General features: G+C 32.4%; 1 protein-coding gene across 1 annotated transcript in view; it reads right to left on the bottom strand.

The window, feature by feature from the left end:
* Positions 1 to 15,007, bottom strand: part of PHIP (PHIP subunit of CUL4-Ring ligase complex) — a gene marked incomplete at both ends in the record, with an annotated part of 122,283 nt that overhangs the window by 52,825 nt on the left and 54,451 nt on the right. Inside the window, 4 exons of the mRNA XM_079716072.1 lie at positions 1,407 to 1,535; positions 13,012 to 13,146; positions 13,583 to 13,736; positions 14,519 to 14,617. Coding sequence (XP_079572198.1) covers positions 1,407 to 1,535; positions 13,012 to 13,146; positions 13,583 to 13,736; positions 14,519 to 14,617 — 517 coding nt within the window. The remainder of the gene's footprint in view (positions 1 to 1,406; positions 1,536 to 13,011; positions 13,147 to 13,582; positions 13,737 to 14,518; positions 14,618 to 15,007) is intronic.

The raw sequence follows: 15,007 nt of genomic DNA, 5'->3' as shown, positions 1-15,007 counted from the left end.
TATAAAAAGAAAGGCCCATAAAAGAATGGACAAAGAAAAATTTATCATTATAGATTTCTAATGGAAGGTAAACATTTTAATATAAATCATGGTATTAAACAACAATATAAAAGAATATTATTTTCTTGAATTAATTGTAAATAAATCTTTGTATGTTCTACATTAAATTTTACGATTAGAAAAGTAGCTGCTTTGACTTGAGGATACGGGGAGGGGGAAGGGTAAGCTGGAACAAAGTGAGAGAGTGGCATGGACATATATACACTACCAAACGTAAGGTAGATAGCTAGTGGGAAGCAGCCACATAGCACAGGGAGATCAGCTTGGTGCTTTGTGACCACCTAGAGGGGTGGGATAGGGAGGGTGGGAGGGAGGCAGATGCAAGAGGGAAGAGATATGGGGATGTATGTATATGTATAACTGATTCACTTTGTTATAAAGCAGAAACTAACACACCATTGTAAAGCAATTATACTCCAATGAAGATACTAAGAAAAAAAAAAAGTAGCTGCTTTAAAGTTTCCCTGGAATAGAGACTGTATTCATAAAAAAATTAAAAAAACATTGAAAATAAGTTACATAATTTCAAATTAAATGGTAAAATTAAATCTAGGCATGAATCTTTCAGCAGTACTTTTACTTTCCCAGGGCTATCATGCTTTATCTTATCTTTGAAATTACTAAATATGGTAATTATTTGTTTTAGCACTTTGCAATGAGAAATCAATTTATTCTCTGAATTAAACTCTTTAATGAAACCACTCATACAATTTAAGAAAATCCGTAAGTATACAGTAAGCATGGTTTATATAATAATAATATAAAAAATTAACGACAGATTTTCTAAGAGAATAAGCATTTTCTCTAAAATTTCTGAATATAAAAATTAACATGAACTCATACCTGACACATCTGTAACTTTAAATTTTATCATTTAATTTGGAATTTCTTAAACCTGAACGCTTCAGTTTTTACTATGACAACCTTTTAAACAACTCTACCACAGATAAACAATTTAAATCTTTTAGTCACTAATCTCACACAGGGTCTTGAATATTTAAAAATATTAACTACCATCACAGTAGGCCATACATTTTTTTTGAGAACCACATAAAAGCCACAGAATTGTACCCCAGACAAATGCATATTCTCCATATAAGTAAAACATTTTACAGAATTTCAATGAATCCCTCTATGGACATCTCCAACACCCATCTTATATACCCCAACCTAAGAACTGCAATCTAGACCTTTCTAGCGGGCTAAGTAAAAGGTTATTTCTTCTGAAATATAAAGATTATTATCACTTCCCTCCCCAAAATACAACCCCTAAACATCTATGGATTTAAAACCAAACAAACAAACAAACAACTATAAGGAGTAGATATACAGTCATCGTACTCTACCTTGTCATATTTGCTACTGGAGCCAAAGCCAAAAATTAAAAGATGTCCATGAGAGTCTGTGCATGCAAAATGCTGCCCATCAGGAGAGCATTTGCAGTCAAATACTGCACCATGTCCTTGGCCTTCAATCTGAAACGTATTTAACCAACAATCAGAAAACTGCCATTAAAATATAAAGAACTGGCTGGTCACTATTGTTACTAAAATTCTATGATAAAAGATATGTAAGTATATAGCCTCATGAAGTGAAGATATAACAAACACAGTACAGTAACAAAATTTGTGAATATTCATGAAAGTGCCAGATTAAAAGCCTTGAAAAACAACGTATTATCTTTATCCATAGACCAGACACAAGTCAGGAAATAAAACACCACCATTCTCCCCCACCCATAGTTCTGCTTCATGTCTGTAACCCGGATTTAAAATGGAATTGCACCTTACAGTCCATCTCATCTGCATTTAATCAAGCCCTTTCAGCAAAGGCTGACAATGTGGAGTAACTGTAGCAATTTTTTGGTAACTCTTGAAGTAATAGCCAGAGATCACTGCTCACAAGACACTAACTTTTTCTTTTTGGTAATAAATTCCCTTGATGGTCTGACTCATTTTTTAAATGATGAATTTCAAAGGTTAAAGAAAAGGTTTTTTTTACCTGATAATTGTTTTCTGTTTTCCAGTTCCATTAATCCAGAACGAATGGGTTTCTCCCTGCAACCTGTCAATCAAACAGAGGTGGCCAATCACCACTCTGAATTTTTTTGCTCTCAGTGCTTCTTCAGACTATGTTCCAGTTGAAAACTTCTTTAGCAGTGTTCTGAAAGAGGTAAAAATTCTACCCTATCTAAAGCACAACTAGGGACTGAATTTCAGAAAACAACTAAAATAGGGAGTTGACTCCCTAACAAATAACAACTAAGGATGATTTTCAACAAATGTGACTGGATTTCTGGATTAGCAGAATCGGAACACACACACATTATCAGGTAAGAAATACCTCCTCTCTGTTCCGGTATCCACTGATCTAGAACAAATTGGTTTTATTAGTAATATCTCAATATCCCAGTAAATGCTTGGAAAAGAGAGAAGTGGTAATTTTCTTTCTTTAGTGTTAAAAATATGGCACAGGGATGAATGTACAGTTCACCAAGTACAGAAGTGAAATTAAAATTTTGAAGAATAGTTGATTTCTCAAGGAAGGTTTGCATTTTGGTCAAAAGAGAAAATGTTGTTCTAAAAGAAAGGGCTCTGCCTAAGAAGTTTATATAGTACCACAAATGGGATTACCTCAAAAAGAAAACTAATTTTTCCTTTGGCTTGTTGAAAAGAAGTAATGAGCACACAGGTGTTTATTAATGCTGTTTTGAATGGTAATAATGGAAAAGAAATAAGAATAACTTTCCTTAAAATTTAATCACATGAAAGAAAACTGGTGAAGTACTCTAACGTCTAATACACTAAAAGACATAACATAAAAGCAAGAAACCGAGTAAGTGAAACAGGATCATTTCTTGGTTGTGAAGAAAGTTGGAGGATAAGATAACAGAGAAAAGGAACTGATTCCAAGTCTACTTTAAAACTATTCAAAAATAAGAAAGAACAGAACTACTTCTCCAGATTAACCTAAGGGCATTAGTAGCTATATAGCTTTGTATTTTCCAAAAATGAAAGAATATAAGCAGAAATGTCAGGATTCACATCTCTATTTTTCAGTGTTGTCTAGGGAAATAAAAAGTTACATGAACTGTTATAATACCTAATCACACGAACAAAGTTTAGCTCTATATAGAATTTTACATAAAAAACTCAAGACCAAAGAATTAAAAGTGTCTTGGCCATGTGTTGTTAGATGTTTTATTTACCTCAGTTCACTCAAAATTTCACAAAAGACAGAGAAAAAAACAAAACAAAACAAAACCCCAACTACTTTATAAATCTAATATAATAAATGCTCCCAGAACTGTAATACTATTCTAAGTTTACAATTCTAAGTATATGGTAGAACAGAGGAAGAGATCTGAGAGTCTGACTCAGCAATGCCAAAGTATGTCTGATGGATGTTCATAAGCATGGTATCCTTTATATAATGTTTAGACAATCTTGCTCTACATTCTTCTTTTGGGGAGGTGGCGGGGGGGAGTGGTGGTGAGAATTAATCAACCCTATACCCATGCTACCTACCAATGTTGCCACATTTACAGTTAGTAGAAGATCTCTGAGAGAATACTTGGGAGAGGCAGAACTTCTAAAGCTCTAAAAAAGCAAAGAAAAAATAGCAATCCTATTGAAGATCACTGTGTTGCTATACAATAACACATGCCACTGTGAATATGGCAGGATGGTACAAATTCTCTTGGTATAAGCCATCTGTATTAACTCCAGAGTGACTTTTATATGGAGAATATGAAAGTGTATTTCAAAAGTACATTATTTGGATTAACTATTCATTAAGGAAGACAATGGATCTGCTTTACTTACAAACCAATTAGAAAAGGTGCCCATAACCTTACTATGTAAAATGCCAAATTTATCTTCAGAAAAAGCTCCTCAGATAATAAACAGCCCTAACTACAAAATGCTGTCTAGCCTTTCCAGTTGATACAAAGTAGGAAAATATTTTACTTTCCTATATAGCTAAATATACCCTAGCTATTTTTATGATTTATGCGATAATTAACTAAGCCAACCATTAAAGATAGTTAAATACTTCTCTCTGAAAAGGATTTCATCTTCTTAAACAAGGGTCAGAATATTTATGACTAAGAATTCTTAAAGAAAAAATTTAATAATGAAGGCACTATTTGAATATGCATGTATAACTAGAAAGCAATGAGATTTACGTTCAAAAACTAAAAGAAAGTATCCTTTCTATTCATATTAAAGTTATATGAACCTATATATATTATGTATCAACTACACTTCAATTAAAAAATACATTTAGATAAAAAGGTATATGAACCTATCATAAAATTAAATGCTCAACAGAAAGTCAACATAGAATTTAACATTGTACATAACTTATGCTAGTACTTATAGCATGCTCTAGTAAGTTTAAAAACAGAAAGAAATGAATAATAACAAATTTTCAAAATCAGTGAATTTTAGATGAATTATTCCCCTAATAATATCAAGTATGCTTGCTAAACATTATTTGGGACATATGTAAACAAAGACCACAAAATAAAACTCATACTTGCTAAACCACAGTAAAGAAAGCTGAGAAAACCCATGAGGTAATATTCACTAATAAGTGTAAAAATCTCAAGAATAGGAGTTAAAAGAAAATAGAAAAATACATTCAGCGACTATGATAAGGTTATTTCGTTTTGTTTTTTAAAGTAAGAGATGAAAAGACCAGACAAGTTAAAATAATGACTCCTTTGTAGGAAAATTCTCATACTGACTAAAGAATTCTAGAAATATTTCCAAGAAATGAGCAGCACAATCTTGTTAGTTTAGAAGTTTACACTGAACTTGGAAAAAATTAAATCAATGCAAAAACTTACGCATTAAGAGCTCTGGTGATGATAGAATTGTCATATTTAATGAAGAATACTAGTACCCTTTTCAAGGCAGAATACAATCTACAACTTCTAATATAATTCTTGTGAAGTAGAAAGATGAATAATTAAAGGAGACAGAAGGGTGACGCCTAAGACTGAAGAGACCTCTCCTCTAGTAATGGGTAAATCACTTAATATCTCTGGGAAATGATAAAGGTCATTTAAATGATCACTAGAGTCCTACCCACTTCTAAAATCCTAACACCTAATATTCAGGAAGCCTTTTTTGGAAGAGCTGGACAATCTGAAAATGAGGTATGCTAAAAGCACCAGAATGCAAACTAAAATTATAGGTCTAGATAACATCAATTGTGAGGAACACACAGAGATGAATATGAGAAGTATGTACTCCTAAAGGAACTCAACACAAATCAGGATGCTTAAAAATATTGGTTTTCTTAGGCAGAATCATCCTTTTATGGAATTATTCCACGTCTATGACCACAGTCAATTTTGGGGTCTCATTCATTTTTTAAAATACACCATTGATTAGAAGGGAGTAAGTATCTCACCTAGAAAATACTCCACAATTTCAAATTAGGAACCTTTCAAAATATCCTAATAATTTTATGGGATAGATTCATATCCCAAGAATAAAAGAGCTGAGAAACTAAATTTATGCTAAGAATTACCCTCAGAAAGTCTTCCTTATGTATAAAGAACCTTTAAAGCTTATCAACCTAGGGGAAAATAAACTTAATTAAGAATGTACACTAGAAACTGGAGATAGACACTGTCATACCTATGATTAAAGTATGCTTAGGTCACCTTCTAATTACTACTATAGTAACAGTGTAAACCAAGAATATATCTTAAGGGAAGCTATCCACACTCCAACAGTCCAGGTGTCATCAAGTTACTTTAAAAGATTATTCCTAAATAAATGTTTACTTTAACATTGAAAATTCTTTAATTAATGGTAACATTATTACATATGAATTAAAGATAGCTATTTAAAATAAATGGTGCCAAGATAAATAAGTTTATATAAAAAAGTAAACTGTTGTAACTGACTTAATAAAACCAGCAGATATATAAAAGTGATTCTGAAGAATCAACTCTAACGTTCATCAAAAGAAAAATGTATTACTAAAATAAATAACTCATCTTCAAATTTAACACCATTTTGTTTACCCATATTTTGATTTCTCTGAGGGAAGTAATACTATTAATCAAGTCCTCCTTGAAACTGATTCTCCTCCTTTGGCCTCTCTGACATAGCATGGTGTCTTCCCAACACACTTTCTGGAGATTGTAATCTCTTCTCCATTCTGCTAAACATGACTAAGGTTGACCCTTAAACAATGAAGGAGGTTAGGGGCGCCAACCCTTTGCACAGTCAAAAATCCACATATAACTATGTAGCCAGCCCTCCATATATACGCAGTTCCTCTGTATCCACGGTCTGCATCCCATGGATTCAACCAACCGTGGACTGGGTAGTACTACAGTATTTACTACTGAAAAAATCTGCATGTAAGTGGACCTGCACAACTCAAGCCAATGTTGTTCAAAGGTCAACTATATTTCTAAATGTTTGGTTTTAAGCCCTCTACACTGTCCTCTCTATCTCCATGAGGAGGTAGACATCTTTCTACACGGAAGACTACATTTCTTTCTCTCTACAACTAGCCTCTCCAAGTAGTCTATCTCCAAGTGCTGGCTGTCCATTTCCACAAAAAGTCCAACACTACGTCACAATAAACATATTTAAAAAATCCGTTTTCTTTCACATCTCTCATATTTCCATTAAAAGGATCACTGTTGTCAAGATCACCTAGGCTCAATACTCTTAACACATTTATTAAATTTTCTGTCACTCTCTAGCTCTAATCCTTCTGTCATCACAGAACACCAAGTCCTATGTATGTTTTGCTTTCACAAATTTACTACCTGTCGCTACAATGTTTCATCATGATTTCACTGATGAAAGCAGATCTCCCCCACCTATCCAATTTCATACCTGAAACACTATCACTGGCAACCAAAATATTTTTCTCTTAAGTTTCTAGAATATAAAGTAATTCACCAAAACCCCCACTAGGTTAGCTATTCTTTATGTTTACAAGTAATTTGAGGGCACCAACAAGCCACTTCAATTTATGTTTTTCATTTTATCACCCATTTTTCAAAGTCTATTCCAGAAAAACTTTCCAAATTACTCTATGAACATGCCTTAACATTTCTTATTTGGCTATTTATATAATATTCCTCTTACTTATAAAATTATCTTCTGACACAATTGTTATTTATCTTTCAAGGCATAATTCCAATTCTTCCTTCTCTGACCATCCGCCCTGAAGTTATCCTTACATCTTTAGATATACCAATTATCTTTTCTCATATGCCACACTACCATTTCAAGCTATTTAGCCATACTTATCTTTTCAGGTATATTTTATCTCCCCAACTTAACTGCAAGCTGGATTAAAAACAAAAACAAAAAAAGGACCACATCTTACTCTTCCCATATTCTGTGTTTATGTACAAAATCACTCAAGTATCTGCTAATCAAAATGTTTTCACCTGCATGTTTACATTCTGTAATTTTACATACTTTCCCTTATAACTATCAAATCTCAAAATATCCTTGTGATAGCAACTCATGGAACATGTCAAAATTACTACATGAAAAAAAGTAATTCACCAAATATAATATAGTATGACAAGCTCACATTCGTAGCAAATATTAAGATATGTTTTTGATATCAAGATATAGATGAGAAAGAGACAGAATCTAAAGAACCCCAGAAACCTGAAAGAAAATGACAATAACTGAAGTTTATAATCAGAAGACTGAAGGTAATTTCTTATGCAGAGAGGCTGAAACAAAGAATGGAAGCATCAGAAAAATCCTTTTAACAAACAGAGTGCAGGTATATGACATCTTGTTAGATGATGATAGATAGGTAATGAGATAAAAGGGAAGGAACGAAAGAGGGAAGGAAGGAGAGAAAGAAAAAGAAAAAAGGAAAGAGAAAGATGGAGGAAGAGAGAGGAAGAGAAAGAAAGGTCTTGAAATCTTGATTCACAAGAGAACACGATACAAGATATACCTATTTTGAGCTTCTTTCTCCCTTTCCTAGATACATGCAGCTACAACTGTCCAAAACTAAACTAGAGGTCACACTGAGAACATGTTAATGTCAGAAGTATGCATGTGCAAAAATTCTGAGTGGTGGATTGGCAGCCTCTGCTTGTTTGGAACGTTGCAAGGAGAAATATATTGTTCTGGATTAGTGGACACTGGAACATTTTTTTAAAATCTCAAGTAAAAGAAAGGTTAACAATTATAAAAAATAAGGAAATTTTAATTAAATAAATGAAAACTGTTATTTGGAATTTACCCATGAAACAACAAAAGCAAAGCAAAAATCAAATTCAGTAGAATTGCTTTCTAGCCAGAGACACTGTACTCTTCAATTAAAATCAAAACCAGACAAAAGGCAACAAACTAGAGCTTTGAATAACATTACAGAAATAGAACGATATGGAGAGAAAGAGACAGACAGACAGACACGGCTAGAACAATAGAAATAGAGAAAAGAGAGCAGAAAAGATAAAGCAAAAGTGCCAGAGACACGAGGAAAGCTACAAATCCCACTCCAAACATCTTTATTTTCTACCTAATAATAAAATGGCATAGTACTAAGAAATTTCAAAGTCACTTTTCATATCTTTTCAAATTAAGTTAATACTCATTTCATTAAACTTGTAGTTAAAACTTAGCTGTACTGTGATAATTTAAAGGGGAAAAAAGGCTATAAAAAACAACTTTGTATTTTAGGAACATTTATGGTTGTATTAAACTTCTAAACTTGCCTACCTCTTTTGGGGGAATGGGGAATATAACACAAAAACCCTCAACTTTAGTTCAGAGAGTTTGCACACATTTTCAAGTTATTCTGTGAAATAATTTATCTGCCTCTTAGCATTTAATAGGAGTTTACAGCCTTTAAACTAGAATTTAGAACAACTCTTTATCAAAACAAGATACCTCCTGTCACATCCAAAGACAGAACATGGGCTTGCTCAACTATACGTCAATAGTTTGAAATATTCTTAATATACACTATCAGTCTTCAATAAAATATCCCCAAATACTCAACTTTTGCCCTGAATACTCAAGCTATATAGGATCTATTCAGCTGAAACATGAATAATTGACGGAGTTAGTAGACGAATGTAAATAAGTAAAGCTTAAGGCCTAGAATTTAGGTTTTTTAAAACAATAAAGTTATCTTATGTTCACAACGTTCTCTACAATATTCTCTTTAGCTTCTTTCTCTGGTTCATTAAAAGAAAAGGAAAGAAAGGCTCGAGCCTTCCACCTTACATATTATGCTTTTCCAACAAATGCTTTTGAAATTTTACGTTATTTTATTTTTAGTTAAAGGTGAAACAGCAGAGGGGCAGGGGAGTGCAAGGAGCATGTATTGTCTATCCCATTTGATACCCTGAGTTATATCATCTCATCATACACTTCTTGCAAGTAACAAAAACAAACCGAGCACCCACCCCCAACTGCTTTAATCATTCAGATCCTCTATTAAGAGGAAAGCTAGCAATAAAAATGAGGAAAATAACCCCATCAGTTTTTCTAGACAACACTACCAGCAAGTTGAGAATTTATAAGATTTTGAAATGAAATGAATTAGGGGATTATGTAAGCATATAAGAAATTAAATATTTTTATCTCAACTCTCAATCTTAAATCTTTTAATCTGTTTACAGATTTAGGTGGTGCTAAAATATTTTAAAAACTGTACTTGATACAGGAAAAAGAAAAAAGGAATTAGAAAATTTATCTGAATGATGAATATCACGCACCATACTACAATAAAATGTTAATGTTTCAAAATATTTTAAAATTTATTAACTTTATTAATAAATCTATTAAAATGCAATTACCATACGTCAAACATGGACTTTTAAAACATTCAACCTTTGAAACCACTGAAGATATATTTTTTATTCTAAAAATTTTTTTAAAGATTTTTAATTTCTGTAATAGGTAAGGAAAGTGCAGTAAAATGCTGATTAACATAAAATAATTATTTGTTACATGGTTTCATTACTTTTCGCAAAGCATTATAAATTTCAAGTAGAAAATTCAATTATCATAAAAAGACTAATATTAAAGCAGTACTCTCAAAATACACTTGATAAAAACCTGTATTTTTAAGAATTTGTATATAGAATTTTTGCTCTTTTAAAGGTACAGTTTACATTCCTTATTTTCTGGCCATAGGTGTAATAGTGAATTTATTCAATACTTATAAGCTTCAGTCTAAAAACTCAAATGAAATATTACTTAATCTCAATACTTTGTGTAAACTTTTACAGTTTCTAGTCTAGAAATGGGGTATATTCCACTAGAATTATTCATCTTTAAATCATCCAAGATACTATAACAAATCCCTCTACATGGTGATCGAAAGGTACTTATTAAATTGAACTTATGATTACTAGTACAATTTAATATCATGGATTGAATTTGTAGTTGATCAACTTCTGTTATTTTAGTAACTCAAAAACTTACTGATTAGCTACACACAGCTAAATAGTTATAACTATAGCCAAAACTCAACACTCATGATAGCAGACAATGAACACAAGCTTCTACTTCTCCCTCAAATGGTTTTTATTTTCTTAATAGCAATGCTGGATGCTTTATCTTCTATCTGCCTATAGATTAAAAAAAAAAATGAAATGAACAAAGGAGTGAAGAGCAAAAAGTAGGGCACTTCGGCAACTTGTAAATTAAGAGACAGAAAAATCATCAAGCTACATAATAAGATCTCAAAAGATCTACTCAAAGTTACTATCATCATGAAAACAATTTCCTCCTGGACATATCACTAACTGGACACAGCTGGGGAATTAGCTATGTAATGACCAACCACAACTAGAGATAGCATTAAGAACACATTAGCAGGGGACAAAAATCATGGGTTTAAACCCCAAATGCCCGTATGATAGCTTTGTGATTTACGTAAACCTGGGCAAATCACTTCATCTCTATACAGTTTCTCCATTCATAAAACCAGTAACAATAAAATCTACCCTAATTATATTACAAGGTTTTCATGAGACCCAAATGAGGTATTGAGTATTTTTGAAGTAGAAGGATTTTGGAAGCTATTAAAAAGCATGCAAAAAATTAAAGTGAGTATCTATATTTTAATGTGATGAGGGGTAGCTTATGTTCCAGCTTTTTAAATGCAAGATATATTTTTAATCCTTTTTAGTCTATGTTTTGTTTTTCTCACAGTTTGAAGATTCAATAGATACCATCCAGTTCTACTATTACAAAAATTGGTTTCTTCCACCCTTTAGAGTCTTTCCTCTCTCTTATTCATAGAAAGAACAGGAAAATAGCTTTATCTAAAACTCTTATTAAGCAAATAATACTTTTTAAGGCAGTAATGTAACTAATCCCTTACCTAATTTCAAAGAGCATACAACATAATATGGCTGACTTCTACTCCTGGTTATATCACTAATTTTTATTGGTCTAAGAGCAAGTCACTTCAATCTCAAGGTGCTGCAATTTTTATATCTACTGATATGTGGAATATTAGTGTGATCAACTTACCTGATGAGGAAAAATTCACCTTTATAACTTAAAGGTGAAAGCAATATTCAAGTATGAGAGAACACTTTCCCTCCAAACACTCTACTAATACATCAATGACCTTTGAAAATATGAAACTAACATGTATAGCCCGCCATCTGTGTTCTTTTGAAGCTATAAAGCCAAACTGAGATATGACTTATTTTCTTATTCAGCAGAGATGTTCCAAAAAGAAGCAAATCAGAAATGCAAGGACAGAGGAGGAGAAAAGAAAAAATTCTTTACGAGCATATTTAAATATTCGCTTTTTAAAAATTCTTCTCTATACACATAATCACTAAGGAAATCCATCTATCAGTAACACCTGTACCCCAAATAATTAACACTGTCTTTTTAGAAAAATAAGAATTTGACCAATTGTATCTTACCTTATGTATACTAAGGCATATCCACGACAACAGCTAAAGTTTATTTCTTCACTAATAAAAATTCCTTTTATATTCTGCTTGCTTACTACATAGAAGTCACTTTATTATGATTATCAATCAAGTAGTGTCACTTTTATGAAATTTTTCACAAGCCATTATATTTTACAAATGACTTTTGTTTTTTGTCAAATAGTTTTTTTGCAAAATAATTCTGGCCACACACTATTCATTGTATTGCTTTATGATTTATTACTAGAGGTTTTTATAATTGATTTTTTTTTAATTTAAAAATGCTGTAATAGTAGAAACACATGCCTTCCTTTTTGTTTTCTTTGTTGAAAGGCAGCCCTGATATATAGGAAGTAGACAAAAAAAGTATGCCTAGATACACAACAGCAGCATTTGAGGAGCGGAGCGCTTTTGCCTTCATACAGTAGTTAGAGTGGAAACACTGCACGAATTGTCTGTGATATTAAACCACTGCAATTCAAATACTCAGCAAAATATGCTAAGTATCTATACAAGAAACAAAATGTGGAGGGAAAAGGGCTTAACCCAAATAAATACCTAACATACCATAACTTGATAAAAGGCAAGAATATCTGTTGCTTTGGCTTTAATTTTAAAATGGATATATTTGAATCAAATTCTGTTGCACTGGAGGACTGCTGATGAAATACAATAACACAATATAAATATTTATTTATGATTTCTTCACATGGTTTTCCAAACATTTTTCTTCTCTATATTGTCTTTTCATACTTGTGAGTTTCTCATCAAAGTTTCACTATTAAAAGTATTTTAAAAACTAAACTAGTTATCACAATATACAAGTATTGTAACACACACATCAATTTTCTTTTAAATTTAGTATCTCAATAGAAGTATGGAATAAATAGTAACTCTTTTTTAAAACTTAAAGTGGAAACAATGTCTGAGCCGTTTCTTAAATGGATTTCCTTTGTGATATGCAGGGGACCTGTGTCAAGAACTCCCCAGGTCTTTAACAGCCATAAAATGAAGAGACTGATAATTACCATATTGAAATAAGATCGAATTTTGACGCCTCTTGCCAGATCCCACACTATCACGTTTCCATCATGACCAGCAGAAAAGAGAACTCTTGGATCGAACGGGTGTGGCTCAAGAACAAATACCTCATCTTCATGACCCTGAAATATTTTTTAAGTGGCAAAGCATTACAAATATTAAAAGACAAAAACAAAACTCAAACACCAACAGGACAACATTTCTAAAATATGAGTTTTAAGAATTATTAAAGTGGTAAAAATCTTCAAATTTATCGATGTATAATAACAAAGCTGAGCTAGTATCACTGTCCAGGGATTTGCTATCATTTGATGAAACCTGAGAATATTATTTACTGATCCGGCCCTACATACTAAAAAAATAGCAAGTTGTATATTTCTAAGGCAAACCTGTTTAAGTGCATTTTAAAATTATTTCCATTCTCCCACAAAGACCTGTTACCCAGCCAACAAGTAAGAGATCTCAGATAATATAAAAGACTTTATTTCTTAATGAAAATATTCTATTCTACAATCAGCTTCAGTTTATACCAAATAAAAATTAGTCTTTTTTCCTCACCATCAGGACATGAATTAGTTGACCGGTGTAAGAATTCCAAACTTTCAGAGTCATGTTATTAACTGCAGTTATAACTGTATTGTCATGCCGATCCCATGCTACCATAGTTACTTTCATTTTTGTGATTTTATCTTCTATCCCTTGAAGGTTTTGGCTGAAAGTGATGGAGGCAGTATTTGTTTACACTGATATTATTTATTACAATACCAATATGACAAAAACCTAAATGTATTTTCTTATAGGTTACATTTATTAACATGGATAACTAACTATTGTTGAACCAACAAAGAACGATGGCAAAAATCACTGCACGAAGTCAGGGATCCCAGTGCTCCTAAGTCCTTAGCAATAGAGGACCTTGAGGAAATAGTACTGGCTTTAACTCTTTCTGGATCCAGGAACTCTGTGCCATGCTGCTCACTCGCCATCTTTTACTGTTGCTGTCATGCCCTGCTAACTACTTTGCTCTCCCATCCGAGACTACTACACACAAGTACAAACAGAGAAAAATGATAAAATATTAAAACCAAAATAACAGTTACAACGTGTAGTATAATTTCTCTTGGCTGGAGACAACCAGTGGATATACCACATCATCCCTGTATCAGACGGAGCATTATAATATGTTCTGCTTTCTGAAAAAACTAGTAAAACTCGCAGCTCTTCTTACAGTACTATCATCCTCCTCTTAACAAAACTGAACTGAAAGGAATCATTAATGCAGCAGGTCTTCTCAAACAGGGCAAAGATTCATTTTATAAAAATCAACATCTTCATCTCCAAAAGCACCTCTAGTTGTTACAGAAAAGTAATCATTTTAACATGGTTTATGATACATACATCTATAGGCTGAGAGTCACACCAACCTGTAATATAGTTTTACAACTTTAAATGTTCTAGCTATATCTACGTAATATTTCAAATTTGATCTCTTACCCCGCTGGACGAGTAGCCATATCCAGCAAAATACTCTTCCATTCTCTTCGTTTAAATTGCCAAATACGTGCTGTCCCATCACGACTGCCACTTACAAACCTGCAAAGGAGCCCACCCCCCAAATAAAAAAATCATATGTGCTCTACCAAAATGCACTTTCCAACAGAGCTATGTTTTTAAAAATGCTAAAAAAGACAGTATTCATCTTTACTTACACAGCATTCTAATATAATAGAAATTACTCTATCTGATATTCTCTGCGAATCTAAGAATTTCTGAAACTTCATGGGCTTTAAAAATTTTAGATACATATACACATTCTAATGTGCACAGCTAGGTCTCACAAATAACATTCAAAAGTGATTCAAGGCCACTATTTATTACCTTAGAAAGAGAATTGATATTTTCCAATGGAAAAACACAGATTTTCCTTTCAACATTAAAGAATCTGACTCATTCTAATCAGGCGTAGAAATCTCTTTTTTTTAA

This window comes from Hyperoodon ampullatus (genome assembly GCF_949752795.1).
Source record: "Hyperoodon ampullatus genome assembly, chromosome: 12".
NCBI classification, from domain to species: domain Eukaryota; kingdom Metazoa; phylum Chordata; class Mammalia; order Artiodactyla; family Ziphiidae; genus Hyperoodon; species Hyperoodon ampullatus.
The sequence above is the reverse complement of the archived record's forward strand: the minus strand, read 5'-3'. Positions and strand labels throughout refer to the sequence as shown.